Below are 24,886 nucleotides of genomic sequence, written 5' to 3'. Positions count from 1 at the left end.
CTGATCTCTCACCCCGCATCCCAGAGCCCTGCCACCTCCCTGCTCTGATTACTAAGCTGTCTTGGGGGCAGAGGCACAAAAGGGGCCAAAAATGGCCAGGAGACAGAAAGCGAAGAGCAGGTCAATGTTCACTGGGGAAAAGGTTACCAGCAGGGTCTCCAGGCTCTGTACTAGGTCCCGTGTTGTTTAATATATTTATTAATGAGCTGGGACAAAGTTATTTAGGTTAGTCAGGACTGTGAGGAACTTCAGAGAGACCCAAGCAAGCCAGACGAACCAGCAACTCGATGGCAAATGAAGCGGATGTCTCTAAATGCAAAGGGATGGAAGGGGGGATTTAGACTCTCCTGACACCTGACTGGGTTCTACGTTACCTGCCTCAGTCCAAGAAAGGGACCTGGGTGTCACTGCACAATGGAGACCTCTGCTCCCTGCATCGCTGCGGTGAAAGCGGCTAACAAGAGGTCAGGAGACATTGGGAATAGGATGGGGAATGCTGCAGAGAATCTCCCAATGCCTTGACAGAGAACAATGGTGCATCCACCTCTCAAATACTGTGTGCAGCTCTGGTCACCCCAGACCAGACTGGGCAGAACCAGAAGAGGTCAGAAGGACAAGGGGAGGCCCAAAGGGCCAGATGAAAGGAGAAGGAAGATTGGGATTGTGTCCTGAGAAAGGAGACGGGTAAGAGGGGAGATGATTAAAGTCTATAAATACTGAATAGGCTGGAGAAGGGAGTTTGGGAGCTTTTCTCCCTGTCTCAAAACACGAGAACAAGAGGACAGCCAAGGAAACTGAAAGGTGACAGATTTGAAAGGCATCAGAGGAAATGCTTTTTCACAGAGTGCGTAATTAGCCTGTAGAACTCATTGCCACGGAAAGTCACGGAGGCCAAGAACTTGTCAAGAATCAAAGAGGGAGTGGACATTTATAGGGTTATCAGGCATGTCTGGAGTTATCAAAACTAATGCTACCAAAAATTCTGGCAGGGCTATTAAATCTTCTGCTTTATGGCTTGAGCCAAACTCTAACTCTCAGAGACCAGGAAAAAACGGATGTTGGGGCAGATAATCTCACACCTGCTTGCTGTGCACTTCTTACATGTTCCTCTGTCAGAGCTGATTCTGGTCAGTCGAGACGACAGGATATCGTACTAGGTGGACATCAGGTCTGACCACTCGACAGCTCCTATGGTCCCCACCCCTCTGCTTACTGTCACATCTGGAGCCTCCTGAGCCAGGACATGAAAGCACCAAGATGTCCACATGTCAAAGCTGGGTCCCCGGGCTCGTGTCAGTGTGACCCTCACCCCATCCCCACAGGGTCATAGATTCAGAGACCTTAAGGCCAGAAGGGTCCATTAGATCTAGTTTGATCTCCTGTACATCACAGGCCAGAGAATCTCACCCAGGTACCCCTGCATTGAGCCCAGTGACTCATTGGGCTAAAACATCATCCAGAAAGGCCTCCAGTCTGGATCTGAAGACACCAAGAGATGGCGAATCCGCCACTGCCCTGGGGAGTTTGTTCTCAGGGTTAATCAGAGATACAAATTTGTGCCTTTTTTCTAACCCGACTTTGCTTCTGCTTCCAGCCATCGGTTCTTGTCCTGCCTTTCCCTGCTAGATGCCAGAGCCCTTCGGTTCGGGGATTTTCTCCATGGGAAGGTATGCGGGCATTATCATCAAGTCACCTCTCAGTCCTCTGTGTAGTATGCGGCACAGATGGAGTGCCTCACGTCGCTCACTGGCAGAGATCTTTGCCAACCCTTGAATCTTTGCTGCGCCCTCTTGTCACAGGACGGCACAGGCCACTCCATAGGCCTTTGGAGAGGGAGGAGGCCAGTTCACCTGTCAGGTGATCCCCATTAGAAAAGGTGCCTGGAGCCTACAGAGGGGGAGCATGGGTGACTCAGGCCTGAGGGTCAGCTGGGAAGGGGGCAGGGAGAGCAGACATGGGGCTAGGAGATCGGGGCTGGGAACAGGAGACTGGCCAGAAGCCAGAAGGCTGGGTAGTGGGAGAAGGAGACTCCCAGGGAAGGCCCAGGGGAGCGCTCTGTGGCCACGGTCCTGTACACAGGGCAGGGAGCTGAGACAGGGCGGACAGACCCAGCAGGGACATGAGATGCTTATCATGCCCCAGGCAGCGGGTGCTGCTCACAATATTGCTCTGTTTGAACTCTAGCAGTGGGTTCCAGGGTGGGCCCCGAGCTCGCCAGTCTGAAGGGGATGACTGGGCTGATGAGGAGCAGGAGGAAGGAAGGCGGCGGAGGTGTCCATCTCCATAAATGAGCCTGTTGCATAGTCCAGTCTGTGCCAGAGAAGTATTCTTGAGGAGCCCTGGGAAGGAGAATCGGGGGGTGGGACATCTGCAGGGCCAGCCCATGCCGGAAGGGCCGCTCTGAGGTGGCGACCCTATGACAACACTCCAGTTTTTCAAGACCCTTTGCAAAGTGTGCACACCAGAACCAGATGCAGGATCCAGCATTGGTTTCACCAGGGCTGTGTACAGAGATGTGGCATCGACACCATGCCCTGGGAGACAGCAGCCCAGGACGGGGCTCACTGGCGAAGAGTTGCCAGAGAAGGAACGGTCACTTGTGAGGAAAATTGCCTTGCCCTGGTCAGAAAAACACCAGAAAAGAAAGGATAGATGAGTGGCATGCAGCAGGCTTGGCCCAACCCTGCCTTCCAACATCTCCTGCAACATCTGCCACCAAGTTTGTGGCTCAGGGATTAGACTCCTGTCACCGAAGGCCCCATACAAAATAAAACCTGCGGAAGAGATCATCCTCGGCCCCGAGGGCCTGCTGACACTGCCCAGAGGTAAAATCCCCTCCTGTGCCTCCCCCATTTCACCCCTCACAGACGGCATTAGACCTTGTGCCACAGCGTCATGGGGGGGCTCCCGCTGGGTTGCTTGCGCACCGCAGGCCCTAGATCCCTTTCAGAGTCGCTGCTTCCCAGCTCAGGCCCCCATTCTGCAGGCAGGGCCCGCACGCCTCGGCCCTAGACGTACGGCCTTGTATTTGGCTGTGCTGCTGTGAGTCCCACCCCCCTCCAGGAGGTCCTTTCGCTACGAACCCTGCCCTGTCCCGGGGGGGGGGGGGGGGTGTCGCTGCAGCCTCCTCCCATCCCCAGGGGGTTGTCTCACGGCCTTTCTCTGCCGTGCACCCCGTTACTCTCACTTGGTGCACGGGCTGGCTGCTGTCGGTCGGGGCTGGCGAGAGTGTAAGCACAATTACAGTGTCTGTAGCCCCCACTCTGCCCCATGCACTGAAGCCCTACAAGCCCCCAACACCCTGCATCACCTCCACGATACCCCAGAAGCCTCCAGCGCCGAGACAGGGCTGCGCGGTCAGCCAAGCCCTGGCCCTGAGAGGTGGCTGCAGCTCCTTTGCTCCCGGCTGGGTCACGGCTCCCAGCACCTCCAGCACTGAGCCAGGGCTGAAGCCAGTCTGAGCCCTTCCCACAGTGCTGACTGCATCCCCTGCCGCACCCCCAGGCCTGGGAATCTCCCGCCTGGAGCGGGCAGGTCGGAACGTGCTGGCCCCCTCGTTCCTCCGGATGCTGGCTGCACGGGCCGTGCTGCTGCGCCCAGAGTTGTTTGCACTTGGCGGGACGCGACAGGAGGGACCCAGGGTGTTTAGGAAAACAGGACTTGGCGCTTGTGGGCCATACTGGGAAAATAAAAACACCCGGGCAGCCAGCTCCGCAGTGAGTGTGAGGGGCTGGCACTCCATACATTTCCTTCAGCAGGTGCTTTGTAGTCTCAGCACGGAAATGAGCACATTATTCATTTCAGCTTAAACCCCTCAATGTTTCCTGTCCTGTGAGTCAGAAACAACCCTGGGAGATCACAGCTCATTCCTGCACCATGAGGGAAAAGAGCTGTCCAAGCCAGTGCCAGGCTCCCGTCAGGGACATGGCCAGGGGTGCGCACGAGAGCCAGGGGCATGGAAACCCCAGCGAGGGGCTGTGGGGTGACACGGGGTGGGGGGAGGAGTGTTAGGGCCCTCAGGAAACCCCAGGGAGGGGCTAAAAGATGACAGGGTGTCCTGATGCTCTGGAACTGCTCCCCATGAAGCCAGTCAGGACTCTGGGGAAGTCTCCACTCTGGGAGCAGACTGTCTTCAGGACACACAGCTCACTCGGCTTCCACCTTCCTGGGTCTGACCTCGGAGCATTCAGCCTCCTCTGCCCCTCCGTGCACTTCCCACAGCGAGTCCGCCCAGGCGGGGTCCTGGGGAAGTCAGAGGGTCCTGCCCCCGAACTTCGCAGTCAGATGTGACTCTCAGCCAGCCAGTAAAACAGAAGGTTTATTAAACGACAGGAACATGGTCTAAAACAGAGCTTGTAGGTGCAGAGAACAGGACAGGTGCAGCTGGGTCCATTTTGGGGGCCAGTGAGCCAGACAACCCCATCTGCACTTCACTCCATGTCCCAGCCAGCCCCAAACTGAAACTCCCTCCAGCCCCTCCTGCTCTGGGCTTTGTCCCTTTCCCGGGCCAGGAGGGCACCTGATTCCTTTGTTCTCCAACCCTTCAGCTCTCACCTTGCAGAGGGGAAGGACCCAGGCCATCAGTGGCCAGGAAACAGGGTGTCGGCCATCTTCTGTGTCCAGACCCCTGCACACACCTGCCCTCTAGGGCTCTGCAACGATCACACACCCTTATCCCACCCCCTAAAGACTTAAGAACTACCTAGGGGAAACTGAGGCACCCCCACACTATTCAGAGGAAACATTAAGAACAGTCCCACTTCGTCACACAGGACCATGGGGATAAGAGTCCTGCCTGGCCCCCAAGAGGTGGGAGGACACATATGCTAGACCATAAGTTCCCGGACAAGATGGCAATCTGGGGCAGATAAGTATGGTGGCTAAACAGAGCTAGAAGCAGCTGGAAAGGCTTCCCAAGGGTCAAAGACCTGAGGTGAGAGATCAACCTGTCCTGGGACAGTCCAAGGGAAGCAGCCACACGCAGTGGCTAATAGAAGAGAGCAAAGAGCGGACGCAGCTAATGGTGCCAGGGGGCAACGGTGAGACCAAGGGAAAGTACAGCCATTATTAAATGTGGGTGGGCGGGCCCTGTCCATGAATGGTGCACAGCTCAGCTGCAGGGGGCTCTGTTACAGAGATGTGTGTGCAGCCAGGAGTGCATTTGCACAAGAGGTTAATAAGGGACCCCAGTAAAACACCTAGAGGACATCTACACTAAAGAAAAAAATCCTGCCGCAGTGAGTCTCAGACTCTGGGCCCACTCAAAGTAGCAGTGTAGACACTCCCGCTGGGGCTGGTGCCGGGGCCGTGAAACCCGGTGAGGGGGAGGGTCTCAGAGCCCAGGCTCCAGCCCGCGTGGGAATAGCTACACTGAGCCCCGCAGTGCGAGCCCCAGGGGCCTGAGTCAGTTGACCTGGGCTCTGCCGCTCGCTGTCGTGGGTGTTATCTTGCAGCGTAGACGTATCTCTAGTGACAAAGAGGGAACCATGGGCAACAGGCCCATCGAGCAGCCAGCCCAGGCAACAAGCCACCAGGGGGTAAGGGAATCAGCCACCAAGCGCTCTCGCCCACTGATGTTGTAGAGAAGCGAGGAGGTACCGACAGGCTGGGGACCGTGGCACGGATCCGTGACTCCGGAAGGGAGATGATCCTGGCGTTCCATCCCCACGTCGAACTTCTATTCTTTGCACAGTGGAGGCATCGGAGCATGGCCAGGACTCTTGGGCAGCTGCTTTCTGCCACGGTTCCAGCAAGGAGGGGTGAAGAGGCACCCACGAGCAGTGAGCGGCTGGCGGGGGGAGGGGCGAAGAGACACGAGTGGCAGGCGGGGGGGCCAGTGGGGCTGGGGCATGGGTGGTGCTTCGGGGGGGAGCAGGGGTGGAAGGGTGGCCAACTTTCTACTTGCACAAAACGGAACACCCCTGCCCCGCCCCTTCTCCGAGGCCCCACCCCATTCACGCCATCCCCCCTCACTGTGTCACTCACTCTCCCCAACCTCACTCGCTCGCTCATTTTCACCGGGTTGGCTCAGGGGGCCGGGGTGCAGAAGGGGGTGAGGGATCCGGCTGGGGGTGCAGGCTCCGGGGTGGGTCCAGGGATGAGGGCTTTGGGCTGCAGGAGGGGGCTCTGGGCTGGGGGGTAGAGCCGAGGAGTTTGGAGTACGGGAGTGGGCTCTGGGCTGAGGCAGGGGGTTGTGGTGTGGGAAGAGTTATGGGCTCTGGCCTGGGGGTGCAGGTTCCAGGGTGGGGCAAGAAATGAGGGGTTCAGGGTGAAGGAGGGGGGAACTGGGCTGGGGCAGGGAGTTGGGGTGTGGGGGGGTGAGGGCTCTGGGTTTCAGGAGGGGGCTCTGGGCTGAGGCTGAGGGGTTTGGAGTGCGGGAGGGGTCTCTGGATTGGGGCAGAGGATTGGGGTATGGAGGGGTGAGGGCTCTGGCTGGGAGTTCTGACTCTGGGGTGGGGCCGGGGATGAGGGATTTGGGTTGCAGGAGGGGGCTGCGGGCTGGGATCGAGGGGCTCAGAGGGCAGGAGGGGGATCAGGGCTGAGGCAGGGGGTTGGGGTGTGGCCTCCATCTGGGGATGCAGGCTCTGGGGTGGGGCTGTGGATGAGGGGTTTGGGGTGCAGGAGGGTGCTCCAAGCTGGGATTGAGGGGTTCAGAGGGCAGGAAGGGGATCAGGGCTAGGGCTGGGGCTGGAGGTCCAGGAGGGGGTTGGGGTGCAGGATCGGCGTGGCGCTTACCTCAAGCAGCTCCCAGAAGCAGCAGCATGTCTCTTCTCCAGCTCCTATGCGGAAGTGCGGCCGGGTGGCTCTGCACGCTGCAGTATCCACAGCCACCACCCCTACGGCTCCCATAGGCTGCAGTTCCTGGCCAATGGGAGCTGTGGGGGCGGCGCTTGGAACTGGGGCAGTGTGCGGAGCAGCCAGGCCACACCTCCATGTAGGGGTCAGAGGGGGGACATGCTGCTGCTTCCAGGAGCTGTTTGAGGTAAGCGCCACCTAGATCCCACCCCATTCCAATCCCCGTCCTGCGTCCCCTTCGTCCCCGGATTCAGGCCAGTGCCTGGCACAGAGCCAGCACTCTCTGCCCCCCCGGGATGCCCTTCTCCTGCCTGTAGTCAAAGGGAGCCCATCCACACTCATAGGTGCCATTAATCACACCTGTCTTGCCTAGAAGAGGCTACAGGGATGAAAGGAAACACCCTGAAATGGCTTGGCTCTTTCAGATCTAACCTGGAGGGCTGTCCTGGACAATGGCCCCCACCAAGCACCTAGCAGCGACTGGTTTCTACTCCAAGCCCAGAAAGGTGACTTTTAATATAAATAAATTATTCCTTAATTATTACCTGGAGGCTGGCAGTGATTATGAATCTTGACAAGCTCTGAGCTTTCTGTTGATAGCTCATGTGTTCTTCTTTATGTGCAAATATCCTGTAAGACGGGTTTGGTGTGGTGAGTTTGTCAGGTCTGAGGTGAGAGCTGGTTGCAAAGAACAGGGGAGCCTTTGCCAAGGGGTCTTTGTGTCACAATGCCAGGATCTGGCACCTCTTGAATTTTAGAGTGCCAAGGGCCTGTGAGAGGAGTGGGTTGGAGAGCATGTGTGTTAAAGGGGCATATGGGGGCACTGCAGAAAGAGGGTCTGAGCAACCTTAACTCTGCACCTCCTGGGGTCCAGAAATTTGAGTTTTGCTCTGCTCAGTGTTCAGCAAGAGGACGACCTACCACCAAGCAACTGTAATAGTGGGTTAATGTTTTTTGTTTGCCATGGAATTTCCTAGTTTTTAACAGGAAGAGAGATGTTTTAAGAGGAAGAGATATGTTAGGGATTAGCAGTCATTTAGGCAGTTGTGCGTATCAATGTTTCACAGTTTGCATACTGGGCCAGCCATCCCCCAACCAGCTGGGCTCCACCAGACCTGCTTCGGCCGACCTATCCAGCCATGCTTCGACCCAGTCACTGTATTCCCCCCCACTATTGTACCCACACTCTCCTCTCCCCTCCCCACAAGCAGGGAAGTTTTCACTCCCTTGTTGCCATTTTACGCATGGCCACACTCCAATTCACATCCAGTGCCTGGAGCAAAGGACAGCTATGTTACAGTGGAATGGCATTCCTGGTCGTGTTTCACAATGGTTGGTGGGTGAAGATTGTGGCAGGGTTGGCAAGAGAAATCACAGACAAGGTTTCTATTCCAGAATATCAGAAGGGTAGCTGTGTTAGTCTGTATCCACAAAAACAATGAGGAGTCCGGTAGCACCTTAAAGACTAACAGATTTATTTGGGCATAAGCTTTCATGGGTAAAAACCCCACAGATGCTGTGTCACAGAGTCCCTGGGCAATGCTCTGGAACTGCTCCCCATGAAGCCAGGCAGGACTCTGGGGCAGTCTCCTTTCTGTGAGCAGCCTGTCTGCAGGACACACAGCTCACCCGGCTTCCCCCTTTCTGGGTCTGACCTCAGAGCATTCAGCATCCTCTGCCCCTCCGTGCGCTTCCCACAGTGAGTCCGCTCAGGCGGGGCTCCTGGGAAAGCCAGAAGGGCCTGCCCCCCAACTCCACAGCCAGACGGGACTCTCAGCCGCCAATAAAAGGGAAGGTTTATTAGACAACAGGGACATGGTCTAACACAGAGCTTGTAGGTGCAGAGAACCGGACCGCTCAGCTGGGTCCATATTGGGGGGCCGTGAGCCAGACAGCCACGTCTGCACTTCACTCCATGTCTCCAGCCAGCCCCCAACTGAAACTCCCTCCAGCCCCTCCTCCTCTGGGCTTTGTCCCTTTCCCGGGCCAGGAGGTCACCGGATCCCTTTGTTCTCCAACCCTTTATAGATTCATAGAAGGTTAGGGTTGGAAGGGACCTCAGGAGGTCATCTAGTCCAACCCCCTGCTTGAAGCAGGACCAATCCCCAATTTTTGCCCCAGATCCCTAAATGGCCCCCTCAAGGATTGAACTCACAACCCTGGGTTTAGCAGGCCAATGCTCAAACCACTGAGCTATCCCTCCCCACCCCCCCTTTAGCTCTCACCTTGAAGGGGGGAAGGGCCCAGGCCATCAGTTGCCAGGAAAAAGGGTGTCAGCCATTCTCTGTGTCCAGACCCCTGCAACACCTGCCCTCTAGGGCTCTGCAATGATCATACACCCTTATCCCACCATATAGGTACTTAAGAACTGCCTAGGGGAAACTGAGGCACCCCCACACTATTCAGAAGAAACATTAAGAACAGTCCCACTTCGTCACATCTCTCCGCCCTTCAAGATCGAACTGAGCGGGGTCACTTTAGCCAGTGACCCGGGGAAGTTCAAAGTCACCAACGTTCCTATGGATGCCCCAGCATCTCTCCCATTCCTTGGTAGGAGTTACACCAGGCCCTTCTGGTTTCACGCCCTCCCTTAGGTCGGGGGTGGTCGATAGCACTCACAGGCTGCATGTGGGAAGATTTATGCGGCCCGTGCCCTTTGGCCACCCCCAAAACCCCAAGGGGTCAAACTGGGATTCAGTCTTCTCCCCAACAAGCTGGCCAAACACAGCCACTTGGTTATAGGACTGTTTAACTTTCTTAGCAGCTTTCACTTCATCTGAGACCTTCTCAAAGCTCTCCACACTGGGTCTTTCAACAGGACAGTCAGTGGATCCATTCACAACAGAAAATTTCTGGCTCTTAGGAACTGAATCTTTCTCGATTAAATCACTTTCACACTCTTCAGTTGCAGTAAACTGCTTGCAAAGACTCCATGAGGATTCCTTTCCCTGGGGCTTTTCTATGCAACAATTCACCCCTCACAGAAATTCTGCTCTCACCCTCTTCACCTAGGGCTTGCTCCAGAGGAACACTTTCCTGAGCAACAACAGACTCTTTCTGGGTCTCCCTTACATCCAGAATCACCTCTGGCCCATCCGGCGGATTCCTACACAATCCCCTTTTCAGGCAAACTGACAGACTGCCTAGATAAAAGGTCAGAAGCATTCTCCTTCCCTTTGCCACACACAAGTTCAGGAATCCTTTCCTTCTTGGTACAGGTTTCCACACCCTCAGTAGGTAACACAATCACATCACCTTCATGCTCTCCTTGTGCCCTGGCTAGGATCTCACCCTGATTAGACAGAGTTGCTCCACCCTTTCCAACAACACACTAGCAACAGGCAAAATACAAGCACCAGAATTGTCCGGTCTCTGGGATTTTACATAGACACTAACTGGATGCGACCTAGTTACAGGGCCATTCTCCCGAGCAGACCCAAACTTAGGACCCTTCCCTTCCTGGGCTTTAGCTGAATCCAGAACAAACTCTGAGACAACTGCACGACCCTCAACCATCACAGGCTGAAAGGCCCCTTCTGTCTGCTCCACAGACAAAGAAGAGCCGGACACACTTTCTCCTTTCCCAGACACACAGCTTGGGATCTCATTCCCTTTGTCCCAGCACACAAGGCTGGTCACAGACAACTGCTTGGAGATCAGGGTAGCTCCCTCCATAGGCAAGTCAATACCCCTGACAGACACAGGCACGTTTCCTTCACTGTCCCAATTCTCCACCCAGCTAACAGGTAAGGTCCAGGGACACTCATCTCCCACTCTCCTTGCCTTCCCACCCTGCTGACTAGACACAGCCATCAGCTCACAAGGCTGCCTAGGCTCATCCAGACTTTCCTTACCAAGCACCTTGCCACTCCCCACAAATCCCCTGCCCTGCCTGTGTCTCCCCTCCTCAGCTGGGGTCTCAGCTCCCACTGTGCTCAGCGCTGCCCTTGCTGTCCCAGTGGGGGTAGGCAGCGAGCTCCCTGCTTTCCTCACTGCATCAGAGCCAGCGTGAGCCCCCTCTCCAGTGTGCAAGGGGGCAGGGAGCATCTCTGTCCCACGCAGCCCCAGGGGTCTGGTTACAGGCAGGCAGGTAGCCTGAGCCTAGCCGCTCCTCCCCGGTGCCAGCCAGGTCATCTGCATTTTCACGGACCATTTCCCTCTCCACCAATTGGTTCCCTGGATTCAAATTCAAACCCTTGGCAGTTACAGGAGCAGGGCCTGGATCCTGTCCCAAAGAGAGACAGTCACCCCATAACAGGGTCTCACAGCTGATATCCCGGAGCACCCCAACGACCAGCCAGCCCCACCCCTCCTGGGTCTGCACAGGGATCTGGGCCATAGGCAGGGTGAGGGGCTTCGTCCCTGGGACCCTCACCCAGCTCACACAGCCCCTCAACATCTGAGGCTGCACCACCCGGGGCCTGACACCAGTTCTCTCTGTCCCAGGATCTCGCCACCCCAGGAATGTCTCCCCATTGACCATCACCTTCCGCTCCCACTGGCCCCAGGAAACTCCACACAGACATAGGTCGGGGTCAGGAGTGGGACTGTCCACCTCCCCGCCCATCTGGCTGACAGAGTCTATGGCCTTGGGACCCAGCAAGGGAGCTAGACACCGGGGCTTTTCTGCAGGATCCCCCTGGTTCAAATCGCCAGCCTGCTCAAAGGCAGTGACGTGGGCATCCACATCCTCCCCATCCTTAACCAGAGGCAGCAATTTAGTCTCGAGGTTCCCTGTGGAACTGGCCCCCCGGGGTCTATCCCCACTCACCCCGGGGAGGTCCCCTAGGCCTCTCCGCTCCCCACCGCCATTTCATGCTGCTGCTGCTTCTGCAGCTCTTTCTCGGGCTCTCGCTGTCTCCCACAGTCCTCTTGCTCTCTCGGACTCAGCTCCAATCCCGTCCGTCTCCGATCCCCAGATGGGGAACCCGATCATGAAGACCCTCGTCTGGTCGGGGACAGGAGTCTTGGCGATGCCTGGCTCCCACTCCAGCTGCTCCCAGATCCTGCTATAGCCCCATTTGGCTCAGGAATCTGTTCCTTAGAGCGGTCATCCTCCTCCAGCTGCACGATTAACTCTGCTTTGGTGAACTTTCCAATGCTCAACCCTCTCTTTCTGCACAGGGTTACAATGTCCTTCTTCAGGAGACGGTGACAGGCCATCACTCCGCTGTTCAAGTTGTTGTGGACTCACAGGCCTGTGTGCTCTCAGCTCCCCACAGTTTCCAGGGAGAACCCCTCGTGTGCCAGCCCTTCTCGAGGTCTCCACCTCTTTGCCAGGGTTGAGCTGCAGACTCCTCCACCCCTTGGACTGCTCGCTGCAATCCCCAGGGGGACCCCATTACTGCACAGTCCTTCTCACTGGTCACACACTCCAGGGGTTAAGTGCCCCCTGAAACTGCTCCTCTGAGCCTGCAGCATGCCTGGTCCTCGTCAATCCCCCTTTGTTTTACTGCTCCCCAGTTACTTACTGCAGGAAGCGCCATCCATGGGGTGCAGTACATCCCATTGCTGACACCAGTTGTCACTGAGTCCCTGGGCGATGCTCTGGAACTGCTCCCCATGAAGCCAGTCAGGACTCTGGGGCAGTCTCCTTTCTGTGAGCAGCCTGTCTGTAGGACACAATAACAGCTTCCACCTTCCTGGGTCTGACCTCAGAGCATTCAGCATCCTCTGCCCCTCCGTGCGCTTCCCACAGCCAGTCCGCTCAGGCGGGGTCCTGGGGGAGCCAGAGGTTCCTGCCCCCCAACTCCGCAGTCAGACGGGACTCTCAGCCACCCAGTAAAACAGAGGTTTATTAGACAACAGGAACATGGTCTAACACAGAGCTTGTAGGTGCAGAGAACAGGATCCCTCAGCTGGGTCCATTTTGAGGGGCAGTGAGCCAGACAACCACGTCTGCACTTCACTCCATGTCCCCAGCCAGCCCCAAACTGAAACTCCCTCCGGCCCCTCCTCCTCTGGGCTTTCCCCTTTCCTGGGCCAGGAGGGCACCGGATTCCTTTGTTCTCCAACCCTTCAGCTCTCACCTTGCAGGGGGGAAGGGCCCAGGCCACCAGTTGCCAGGAAACAGGGTGTCGGCCATTCTCTGTGTCCAGATCCCTGCACACACCTGCCCTCTAGGGCTCTGCAATGATCATACACCCTTATCCCACCCCCTAGATACTTAAGAACTGCATAGGGGAAACTGAGGCACCTCCACACTATTTAGAGGAAACATTAAGAACAGTCCCACTTCGTCACATGCTGAAGAAGTGGGTTTTTTACCCATGAAAGCTTATGCCCAAATAAATCTGTTAGTCTTTAAGGTGCCACCGGACTCCTCGTTGTTTTCATTCCAGAATAGTTTTATCTTTGAAAGATCCTCTGACCCCCGCTCAATAGCTTTACCCTTCTCTCAGAAACAGCGAGGAGTCAGACATGTAATGTTTTGATGCCAGAACAGTTCACATTCTCTGGTCATCCAGGAATCTTCCATATCCCCTGTCAAGGTTCCTTCCCCACACTGAACTCTAGGGTACAGATGTGGAGACCTGCATGAAAACCTCCTAAGCTTACTTTTTCCAGCTTAGGTTAAAACTTCCCCAAGGTACAAACTATTTTACCTTTTGCCCTTGTACTTTATTGCTGCCACCACCAAACGTCTAACAGATATATAACCGGGAAAGAGCCCGCTTGCAAATGTCTTTCTCCCCAAAATCCTCCCAAACCCTACACCCCCTTTCCTGGGGAAGGTTTGATAAAAATCCTCACTAATTTGTATTGGTAATCACGGACCGAAACCCTTGGATCTTAAAGAACCATGAAAAAAAGATTCTTAAAAGAAGAATTTTAATAGAAGAAAAAGTAAAAGAATCACCTCTGTAAAATCAGGATGGTAAATACCTTACAGGGTAATTAGATTCAAAACATAGAGAATCCCTCTAGGGAAAACCTTAATTTACAAAAAGACACAAACACAGCTTATTTTCTCAGCCATTTAAAGAAAACAGAATCTAACGCATCTCTAGCTAGATTACTTATTAAGTTCTAAGACTCCATTCCTGTTCTGTCCCCAGCAAAAGCATCACACAGACCGAGAGAGAGGCTTTGTTTCTCCCTCCCGCCAGCTTTTGAAAGTATCTTGTCTCCTCATTGGTCATTGTGGTCAGATGTCAGCAAGGTTATCCTAGCTTCTTAATCCTTTACAGGTGAAAGGGGTTTTCCTCTGGCCAGGAGGGATTTCAAAGGTGGTTACCCTTCCCTTTGTATTTATGACATGCCCCCCCAAATCACAGATAGGGTGAAACGATGGCTGTGATTTCTTCCTGGAGCTCTAGGAAAAAACAGAGTTAATAAGACACATGTGCCTCTAAATATACTACCAAGTACATAAAGACTAACAATATTTTCCACATCTCAAGGACGATTTTAACCAGTTGATTCTGGGAAACTTTCACGGGAGAGTGCATCAGCCACTTTGTTAGAAGCTCCTGAGATGTGTTGGATGCCGAAATCAAAATCTTGGAGAGCTAAACTCCAGCGAATAAGTTTTTTGTTATTTCCCATGGCTGTATGAAGCCACTGTAGTGCAGCATGGTCAGTTTGCACGTGGAAACGCCATCCCCAAAGATATGGGCGTAGCTTTTCCAGAGCGTAGACAATGGCATAACATTCTTTTTCACTGATTGACCAGTGGCTTTCCCTCTCAGACAGCTTCTTGCTGAGAAACACTACAGGGTGGAATTCTTGATCCAGTCCTTCCTGCATTTAAACTGCTCCCACACCACGCTCGGATGCATCTGTGGTTACTAGGAACAGTTTGTCAAAGTCTGGGGCCCTTAGTACAGGGTCAGACATGAGTGTCACTTTAAGCTGGTTAAAGGCCTTCTGACGCTCTTCGGTCCACCAAACGGCATTTGGCTGTTTCTTTTTGGTTAGGTCTGTCAGTGAGGCGGCGATTTGGCTGTATTGCGGTACAACAACTTTTTGTAGATGTTCCAGGTGTTCTGCCCAGGAATCCGAAAATATGGCCACATCGTCAAGGTAGGCGACTGCATATTCTCCTAATCCCGCGAGGAGACCATCTACAAGTCTTTGGAAGGTGGTGGGGGCATTCCGCAGCCCGAAAGGGAGGACATTAAATTCATACAGCCCGACATGGGTGGTGAAGGCTGACCTTTCCTTGGTGGATTCATCTAGCGGTACCTGCCAGTACCCCTTGCTTAAGTCCAAGGTAGAGATGAACTGGGCCCGTCCCAGTTTCTCTAATAGCTCCTCTGTGCGTGGCATTGGATAGTTGTCTGGGCGAGTTACAGCATTTAGCTTACGGTAGTCCACGCAAAAAACGTATCTCCCCATCTGGTTTGGGAACTAGAATCACAGGAGATGCCCATGCACTTTCAGAGGGGTGGATTACCCCCATCTGTAGCATATCCTGGATCTCCCGTTCTATAGCAGTTTTAGGAGTTTGAGGAGACACCCGGTAAGGTTGGGCTCTAATTGGGTGAGCATTACCTGTGTCAAGGGAGTGGTATGCCCGTTCAGCCAGTCCTGGGGTGGCTGAGAACGTCGGCACGTAGCTAGTGCACAGCTCCTGGATCTGCTGTCGCTGCATACGCCCAAGGGTCATGGAGAGGTTCACCTCTTCCACACCACCAGCACATTTCCCTTCGTAGTAGACACCTTCAGGCCACTCAGTGTCCTCTCCTCCCTGGGCTATAAACTGACAAACCTTTAATTCTCTGGAATAAAAGGGCTTTAGAGAATTAATATGGTGCACCTTAGGCTTTCGGTCGGAGGTGGGGAATGCTGAGATAATTAACAGCTCCCAGGCGCTCCTGGCCCTTCCCACGACGCTTCTATTTTATGGGCCTGGAGCGCCTTTAAGACCATGACCTGGTCTCCTACTTTGAAGGAACGCTCTCTGGCATGTTTATCATACCAGGCTTTTTGCTCTTTTTGAGCATCCTGTAGGTTCTTTAGCAAGGGCTAGAGAGGTTCGGAGGGTGTTTTGTAAGTTGGTTACAAAGGCCAGAATGTTAATTCCTGGAGAAGGTGTAAATCTCTCCCATTGCTGCTTCACCAACTGCAATGGCCCCTTAACCTCACGGCCATATACAAGTTCAAATGGGGAAAACCCTAAACTGGGATGTGGTACAGCTCTGTAGGCAAAGAGCAACTGCTGCAACACTAGGTCCCAATCATTGGAGTGCTCATTTACGAATTTATGTATCATGGCCCCCAAAGTCCCATTAAACTTCTCCACCATGCCATTTGTTTGATGGTGGTAAGGAGTGGCAACCAAGTGATTTACCCCATGAGCTTCCCAAAGGTTTTCCACAGTTTCTGCCAGGAAATTAGTCCCTGCATCTGTGAGGATGACGGAGGGCCAACCTACGCTGGCAAAAATGTCTGCTAGTGCCTGGCACACACTTTTAGCCCTGGTGTTGCTTAGAGCTACTGCTTTCAGCCATCGGGTGGCAAAATCCATGAAAGTCAGTATGTACTGCTTTCTTGTGGGTGTCTTTTTTGCAAAAGGACCCAGAATATCCACAGCTACACACTAAAATGGAACCTCAATGATGGGGAGTGGCTGGAGAGGGGCTTTGACCTGGTCTTGAGGTTTTCCCCACTTTTTGGCATACCTCAAAAGACCAGACATAGGTAGAAACATCCTTGCCCATTCCCTCCCAGTGGAATGACCTCCCCAACCAGTCTTTGGTCCTGTTCACCCCAGCATGGCCACTAGGATGATTGTGGGCTAAGCTCAAGAGCTTGGCCCGGTACTTAGTTGGACTACCAACTGTCTCTGAGGATGCCAGTCTTCCAGGTGTCCACCAGAAAGAGTTTCCTTGTATAAAAGTCTTCTTTCTACAACAAACTTGGAACAATTAGAAGTGCTGAGAGGCGGTGGGTTGCTCTGTGCCGCTGTCCAAGCTCTCTGGAGGCTTTCATCTGCTTCCTGTTCGGTCTGGAACTGTTCCCTTGATGCTGGAGACATCAGTTCCTCATTGGATTGTGGATCTATGCTTGGTCCCTCTGGAAGAGATGTAGGGGATGGGGCTGTTTCCATTGACTGTGAACCGCTCTCCGCTGGGGCACTATGTTGCGGTTCAGGCTCCGGCTGAGCATCTTGTGTAGGGTTATGGGCTGCTGCCGGTTCAGGTTTGGTGGGGCCCTCTGGTGTTGGGGTTGCAAGTACTGGGTTCGGTGCTGACACTGGGTCTGGTGTTGGTTGTTCCGCCGGTTCTGGTTCTGGGACTGGTTCCGTCTGGGTCTCTGGGACTGGATCCACTACTGCTGTTGCAGACATTGGCCTGGGGTCTGGATCCATCACCTCTGACCAGATCCTGATAGAAGTTTCCGGAACAGAGCTAGGCCTCACGGCTTGTTTAGCCTGGCTGTGGGTGACCGTTCCCACCCTCTTGGCCTGCTTCACATGACTGGCCAAGTCTTCCCCCAACAGCATGGGGATGGGATAATCATCATAGACTGCAAAAGTCCACATTCCTGACCAGCCCTTGTACTGGACAGGCAACTTGGCTGTAGGCAAATTGAAAGAGTTGGACTTGAAGGGTTGAATTGTCACTTGGATCTCTGGGTCGATTAAATTTGGGTCCACTAAGGAAGCATGGATAGCTGACACTTGTGCTCTGGTGTCCCTCCACGCGGTGACCTTCTTCGCACCCACACTCAGTTTCCCTCCGCTCCGAAGGTATCTGGGAGGCATCTGGGACTGAGGACCTCTGGTGTGATTCCGGTGCAATGAACTGTAATCTGTTGGGGTTCTTGGGGCAGTTGGCCTTTACATGCCCCGGCTCGTTACATTTAAAACATCGTCCAGCGGATGGGTCACTGGGGCGAGGTGGGCTGCTGGAGAATGGTATGGCGGGACGATAAGGTGGCTGGAGAGTTCCTTGGGCAGTAGGTGGGGCCTTGGGCTGCCCCCGGTAGTAGGGTGTGGTCTGAGGTTGTCCCTTCTGGTATCCGCTCCAACTGCGACCAGTTTTTTTTTCTTTTCTGCCACCTCCACCCATTTGACTCCAATCTCCGCCGCCTCGATTACAGTTTTGGGCTTCCCATCTAGGATGTATTTTTCTATTTCCTCAGGAACACCCTCTAAGAAGTGTTCCATTTGCATTGGGAAGGGCAAATCTTCTGCAGATTTAACACTTGCTCCTGATATCCAGGCATTCCAATGTTTCACAATATGGTCGGTGCGTCGGGTAAATGACACGTCTGGTTTCCACCTTAGGGCTCTGAACCGCCGACGGGAATTGGTCCTGCTTTGAGCAGGGGGTTGGACTAGATGACCTTCTGGGGTCCCTTCCAACCCTGATATTCTATGATTCTATGATTCTATGAATGCTCGGGTGTTAGCCCCATTCTGACTCTCGCCTTAGTTTTAAACAGTTCATACTGGTTCATTTGTTCCTTAGGCATTTCAGCTGCCACCTCTCCTAAGGGTCCACTGAGCTGTGGCCTCAGCTCTACCATGTATTGGTCTGTAGGGATGCTGTACACAAGGCAGGCCCTTTCGAAGTTTTCTGAGAAGGCCTTCGTATCATCGCCTGCCTTGTAGGTGGGGAACTTTCTGGGATGGGAAGGGGTACCTGGAGGAGGATTGCTAGGGTTTGTTGGTATATTCTGTGGAGCCTTTGCCTTCTCCATCTCCAGTGCATGCTTCCTCTCTTTTTCCTTCTCCTCCAGTTCTTTGGCCCTTGCCTCCATAGCTCTCCTGAGGGCAGCCTCTTGGTTTTTTCGCTGCCTCCATTTCCTTGTCCTTTGCCTCCACTTCTCTCCTGTGGGCAGCTTCTAGGGCTTTTTCTGCCTCTTTCACTGCCTCCAGTCTGGCTCACTCCAATCTGTGTTGTGTCTTGGTTTCTGTCATCTTTGCCTTTCTGTTTTTAACTAACTTTACACCTGAGAGTTAGAAAACAAAACAAACAAAAAAAACCTTGGCTTGTAAAATTTTGCTGTGCTGTAATAGGATACCTATATTCTCTGATAGTTCCTTCCCCACTCTGAACTCTAGGGTACAGATGTGTGGAGCTGCATGAAAACCTCCTAAGCTTACTTTTTGCAGCTTAGGTTAAAACTTCCCCAAGGTACAAACTATTTTAGCTTTTGCCCTTGGACTTTATTGCTGCCACCACCAAACGTCTAACAGATATATAACTGGGAAAGAGCCCGTTTGGAAACTTCTTTCCCCGCAAAATCCTCCCCAAACCCTACACCCCCTTTTCTGGGGAAGGTTTGATAAAAATCCTCACCAATTTGCATAGATGATCACATACCCAAACCCTTGGATCTGAAGAACAATGAAAAAGCAATCAGGTTCTTAAAAGAAGAATTTTAATAGAAGAAAAATTAAAAAGAATCACCTCTGTAAAATCAGGATGGCAAATACCTTACAGGGTAATCAGATTCAAAACACAGAGACTCCCTCTAGGCAAAACCTTAAGACACAAATACAGGAGTCTACATTCCATTCAGCACAGCTTGTTTTCTCAGCCATTTAAAGAAATCAGAATCTAACACATCTCTAGCTAGATTACTTACTAAGTTCTAAGACTCCATTCCTGTTCTGTCCCCGGCAAAAGCATCACCCAGACTGAGAGAGAGAGAGAGAGAGAGGCTTTGTTTCTCCCTCCCCCCAGCTTTTGAAAGTATCTTGTCTCCTCACTGGTCATTTTGGTCAGGTACCAGCGAGGTTATCCTAGCTTCTTAACTCTTTACAGGTGAAAGGGTTTTTCCTCTGGCCAGGAGGGATTTTAAAGGCATTTACCCTTCCCTTTATCTTTATGACAGCCCCATTAACATTCTTCCAACACTTGCCAATAGCTTTCATAGTGTTGCTATAGCAGTTAGCTATAGCCAAATCCGAGACAACTATCACAGCTCCTAGCCACAAATCTGCACTGCCCTCCAAATCTGCTCCCCTACGGTGTCTGAGGTGCACAGCAGGAACACGCCGGGATCATGTCCATCCTCGGGAGTCATCGCAATGGCCAGTAGATCACAACCTCTTACATCACAGGTCAGACACTGCAGAGTAGGCACAGCATGGTGCCAACGTCAGCCACCAATCTCCGCCCGTCACGGAAAACTCAGCTGCATTGTGCTGTCCAGCCAGGAGGAGGTGTTGTGTGCAACGTACCTCAGCCACTCCAGGCAGGACATTAAAGGGTCTCGTGGGAACATCTCAAGAGTGTATCTCTATGATAAGGAAGCTCTGAAGCCCATCCATAGCTAGTAGAGGAGCCTGACCCGCTCGTAGCAGCCCTGCAGGTACAGGACCTGGTGCCAGCAGTAAACTAGTGCCAGAGGAGAAGAGAAACACAAGGAAAGCAGCAACAAAGGTCGCAAGCAGAAGGAACAAGGTTGCAGGATCAGTCTCATCCACATGCCACTCTCCAGTGCCTCAGAGAACTTCCAGTTTGATAGAACTACATAAGGAATGGATAGACTGGAAGAAGTATTTTGCAAGACTTCACACTGCAACAAAATTCCACAAGGAAACTGAAGATATACAAGTACCCTCTTTAATTTTTGCTATGGGGAAGTAGGCAGGGCACATCTTTAAATCCTTTGACTTTATTGAAGACAGTCACAAAGATGACTAGGAAAGGGTTTCTGGCTATGCTTGATGCATACTTTATACCCCAGAGAAATATGGTCTATGAGAGAGTGTGTTTTCACAAAAGAATTCAAGGGCCAGAGGGAAATGTTAACAGTTTTATCTGAGCTCTGTGTACATTGGCCGAAAACTGTGATTTTGGGACTGCAAAACATGAAAATATCAGAGACAAAGCTGTAGAGGTAGCAAAGCAGTCTGAACCAGTCAAACAGCAGAACAAAAGGCAGGAGCAACTTGAAACACCTGAAACTGGCTTTGAAGCTGTAAACAAAAATGACGGCTAAAAGTCAATATAATAAAACCCCTGAGGCAAGGAGAGAACTCCTTAACTAAGAGGAACAAATGCCAGTCAAGCACCAAAGCCTTTTAGCCTAATTGCACGAGATGAGGAAAACTGAATAGCCCAAGAGATGATGTCTGTCCAAAAGCACAAGGTATAATAAATGCACAAAACAGGGCATTTTGTAGCTGTTTCCACCACCAAAGCTGTCAGGGAATTGATTAATATTACAGACAATCAAGAGCCATTGTTTCTGGGATGTGTCACGAGTGATGATACAGAACCTGCCTGGAGTGTGAAACTGAACATTCATGGCAAGACTATTGACGTTAAAATTGACTCAGGAGCTGATGTCACAGTGCTCTCAGAAGGGACTTACAATCACCTTGAACCCCTCCCAGAGCTGGCATCACCTGGCCCAGCTCTGACTAGCCCTACAGGTGTTCTGAGCTGCAGGGGCCAGTTCACCACAGAAATAACTTCCAGAGACAAAGGCTGTGCATTCACCATGCATGTGGTCAAAGGATCAAAGACCAACAACCTTCTCAGCTGCAGCGCGGCAGCCGTGATGGGCCTAGTGAGAAAGGTGGATAAACTCGATGGACTATTTGGTGATGCTGGACTTTTGAAAGGAGACCTAGTACAAATCACCTCTAAGAGAGAATGCTGAACCATATTACCTTGGCTGGTACCTACAAGACAGAGGATGTGGAAAAAGCTAATGTACTCAATGCTTTTCTTGCCTCTGTCTTCACGAACAAGGTCAGCTCCCAGACTACTGCCCTGGGCAGCACAGCATGGGGAGGAGGCGACCAGCCCTCTGTGGAGAAAGAAGTGGTTCGGGACTATTTAGAAAAGCTGGACGAGCACAAGTCCATGGGGCCGGATGCGTTGCATCCGAGAGTGCTAAAGGAGTTGGCGGATATGATTGCAGAGCCATTGGCCATTATCTTTGAAAACTCATGGCGATCAGGGGAAGTCCCGGATGACTGGAATAAGGCTAATGTAGTGCCCATCTTTAAAAAAGGGAAGAAGGAGGATCCTGGGAACTACAGGCCAGTCAGCCTCACCTCAGTCCCTGGAAAAATCATGGAGCAGGTCCTCAAGGAATCAGTTCTGAAGCACTTAGAGGAGAGGAAAGTGATCAGGAACAATCAGCATGGATTCACCAAGGGCAAGTCATGCCTGACTAATCTAATTGCCTTCTATGATGAGATAACTGGTTCTGTGAATGAAGGGAAAGCAGTGGACATGTTGTTCCTTGACTTTAGCAAAGCTTTTTACACCGTCTCCCACAGTATTGTTGCCAGCAAGTTAAAGAAGTATGGGCTGGATGAATGGACTATAAGGTGGATAGAAAGCTGGCTAGATTGTCCGGCTCAATGGGTAGTGATCAATGGCTCCATGTCTAGTTGGCAGCCAGTATCAAGTGGAGTGCCCCAAGGGGCCGGTTTTATTCAATATCTTCATAAATGATCTGGAGGATGGTGTGGATTGCATCCTCACCAAGTTTGCAGATGACACTAAACTGGGAGGAGTGGTAGATACGCTGGAGGGCAGGGATAGGATACAGAGGGACTAGACAAATTGGAGGACTGGCCCAAAAGAAATCTGATGAGGTTCAACAAGGACAAGTGCAGAGTCCTGCACTTAGGACGGAAGAATCCCATGCACCGCTACAGACTAGGGACCGAATGGCTCGGCAGCAGTTCTGCTGAAAAGGACCTAGGGGTGACAGTGGACGAGAAGCTGGATATGAGTCAGTGTGCCCTTGTTGCCAAGACGGCCAATGGCATTTTGGGATGTATATGTAGGGGCATTGCCAGCAGATCGAGGGACATGATCGTTCCCCTCTATTCGACATGAGTGAGGCCTCATCTGGAGTACTGTGTCCAGTTTTGGGCCCCACATTACAAGAAGGATGTGGAAAAATTGGAAAGACTCCAGCGGAGGGCAACAAAAATGATTAGGGGTCTGGAACACATGACTTATGGGGAGAGGCTGAGGGAACTGGGGATGTTTAGTCTGCGGAAGAGAAGAGTGAGGGGGGATTTGATAGCTGTTTTCAACTACCTGAAAGGGGGTTCCAAAGGGGATGGCTCTAGACTGTTCTCAGTGGTAGCAGATGACAGAACAAGGAGTAATGGTCTCAAGTTGCAGTGGGGGAGATTTAGGTTGGATATTAGGAAAAACTTTTTCACTAGTCGGGTGGTGAAACACTGGAATGTGTTACCTAGGGAGGTGGTGGAATCTCCTTCTTTAGAAGTTTTTAAGGCCCGGCTTGACAAAGCCCTGGCTGCGATGATTTAATTGGGGATCGGTCCTGCTTTGAGCAGGATGTTGGACTAGATGACCTCCTGAGGTCCCTTCCAACCCTGATATTCTATGATTCTAAGACCTTTCTACACTGAAAAAACCAGGGAATGAACTGCTAAAGTTCAACACACCTTGGCTCTGGGGGCCAAATCAAGAAATTGTCTTTAAAAAGGAAAAAGAAATGACCTCCACAGCTCCAGTTCTCAAGTACTATGATGTGAACAAACCCATCCTGGGCAGTGCAGATGCAAGCAGCCCTGACCTAGGTGGTTTCTTGTTCCGACAGCATGGCTCTGTGTGGAAACCAGCTGCATTTTGCTCTCAGGCTTCACAGAAGCAGAAAAACAGTATGCACAGATTGGCAAGGAGCCTGGCAAGCGTATGGGCATGTGAGAACTATTACAGCTATCTGTGTACACAGGATTCATTTACATTGATACCAGACCACAAATTGCTTGTAAACATTGTTTATGGAAAAGACCTGGACCAAGCACTGCTGAGATGCCAACATCTATTGCTAAGGTTAATGTGATTTAACCCAACTGCTAAGTATGTTCCTGGGGAAAATCTGGTTGCAGCAGACACTCTGCACAGAGCCCAGCATCGCACTCAACTACTAATGAGCTCGAAGAGGACATAAAGGCATACATGGATGCTGTGGACACATACAGACCAGTATCAGGAAGGAGACTACTCCAGTTACAAAAAGAAACCTTGACAGACACGCAACTTCAAGAAGTTCTAAGTTACATTAGGGGCGGCTGGCCCAAGTGTCTAAAGGACACAAAGGAACTGACAAGGGACTACTTTGTGGTACATGGATAATTAAGCTAGCCAAATGGACTCATGATTAAAGGCAATTGCATCATAATCCCAAACAAAATGAGACAAGAAATCCTAATCCTCATCCATGAATCACATCAAGGATTCATTAAATGCCGTGAACAGGCCAACCAGTCAGTGCGGTGGTCAGGCATCGTCAAGGGCATACATACAATAAAGTATCCACCTGTTACCATTGTAGAATTAACAGACCAACACAACACAACAAACCTTGAATAACACCTCTACCAGTCAGACTCTGGAAGAGACTAACTGCAGATTTGTGCGAATTCAGAGGACATCATTACCTGGTCACAGTGGACTGTTTTTCCAGGTATATAGAAATAATGTACTTGAAAGACATAACATGTTGCAGCGTTACTGAGCAACTGAAGTGCACTTTAGTTTATTTTGATATTTCAGTACAACTAATGACGGACAATGGACCACAATTCACTGCAACAGAATTTAAGTCTTTCTGAATGAAATTCCATTTTGATCATATTACTAGCAGCCCACATTACCCTCTCAGCCTCTCCAGAAAGCCAAGAAAAACCTACAGCAGGAAGATCCATTTCTTGCTCTTCTGAGCTACAGATGAATACTAGCAGGAGCTATTGGATATAGTCCAGCCCAACTCCTGATGGGAATACAACTCGGAACTACTGTTCCAACACTGGAAAAGAGCCTGTCTCTAAAGTGGCCAAACATGCAGAGAGCAGCCAAATCGGATTAAAAGGCAAAATGAGCTTATAACACATTTACACAAAAGACGTCTATCAGAGAACTGCTGGGTCTAGAACCTGGTGACCAAGTTCCTATCAAACTGGATAAAGAGAAAGGATGGACAACGTTCGGTGTTGTAAAGAAAGAGAATTCAGTACCCCCCAGACGATATGTGAGCAAGACTGATGGTGAGAGTTCACCTGAAACCATCGAGAACTACAGTTTGTTCCCCAGAAATAACAAACAGAGCAAACTCTACCGATGGTGGATGCAGAACACGAAGGAGACTCAACTATTAAGCACAGCCCGTTGTTGTAACTAATGGA

The 24,886-nt window shown here is 51.9% G+C and overlaps 1 protein-coding gene across 3 annotated transcripts in view; it reads right to left on the bottom strand.

Annotated features, from left to right (window-relative positions):
* Positions 1-13,673: 13,673 nt before the first annotated feature.
* Positions 13,674-24,886, bottom strand: part of LOC140911056 (uncharacterized) — a 28,922-nt gene continuing 17,709 nt past the window's right edge. For all 3 annotated transcript variants that reach the window (XM_073343277.2, XM_078852686.1, XM_078852685.1), the window contains one exon: positions 13,674-18,699. In XM_073343277.2, coding sequence (XP_073199378.2) covers positions 16,544-17,506 — 963 coding nt within the window. In that variant the 5' untranslated portion in view covers positions 17,507-18,699 and the 3' untranslated portion in view covers positions 13,674-16,543. The remainder of the gene's footprint in view (positions 18,700-24,886) is intronic.

Source organism: Lepidochelys kempii, chromosome 5, assembly GCF_965140285.1.
Source record: "Lepidochelys kempii isolate rLepKem1 chromosome 5, rLepKem1.hap1, whole genome shotgun sequence".
NCBI lineage: Eukaryota > Metazoa > Chordata > Testudines > Cheloniidae > Lepidochelys > Lepidochelys kempii.
The sequence above is the reverse complement of the archived record's forward strand: the minus strand, read 5'-3'. Positions and strand labels throughout refer to the sequence as shown.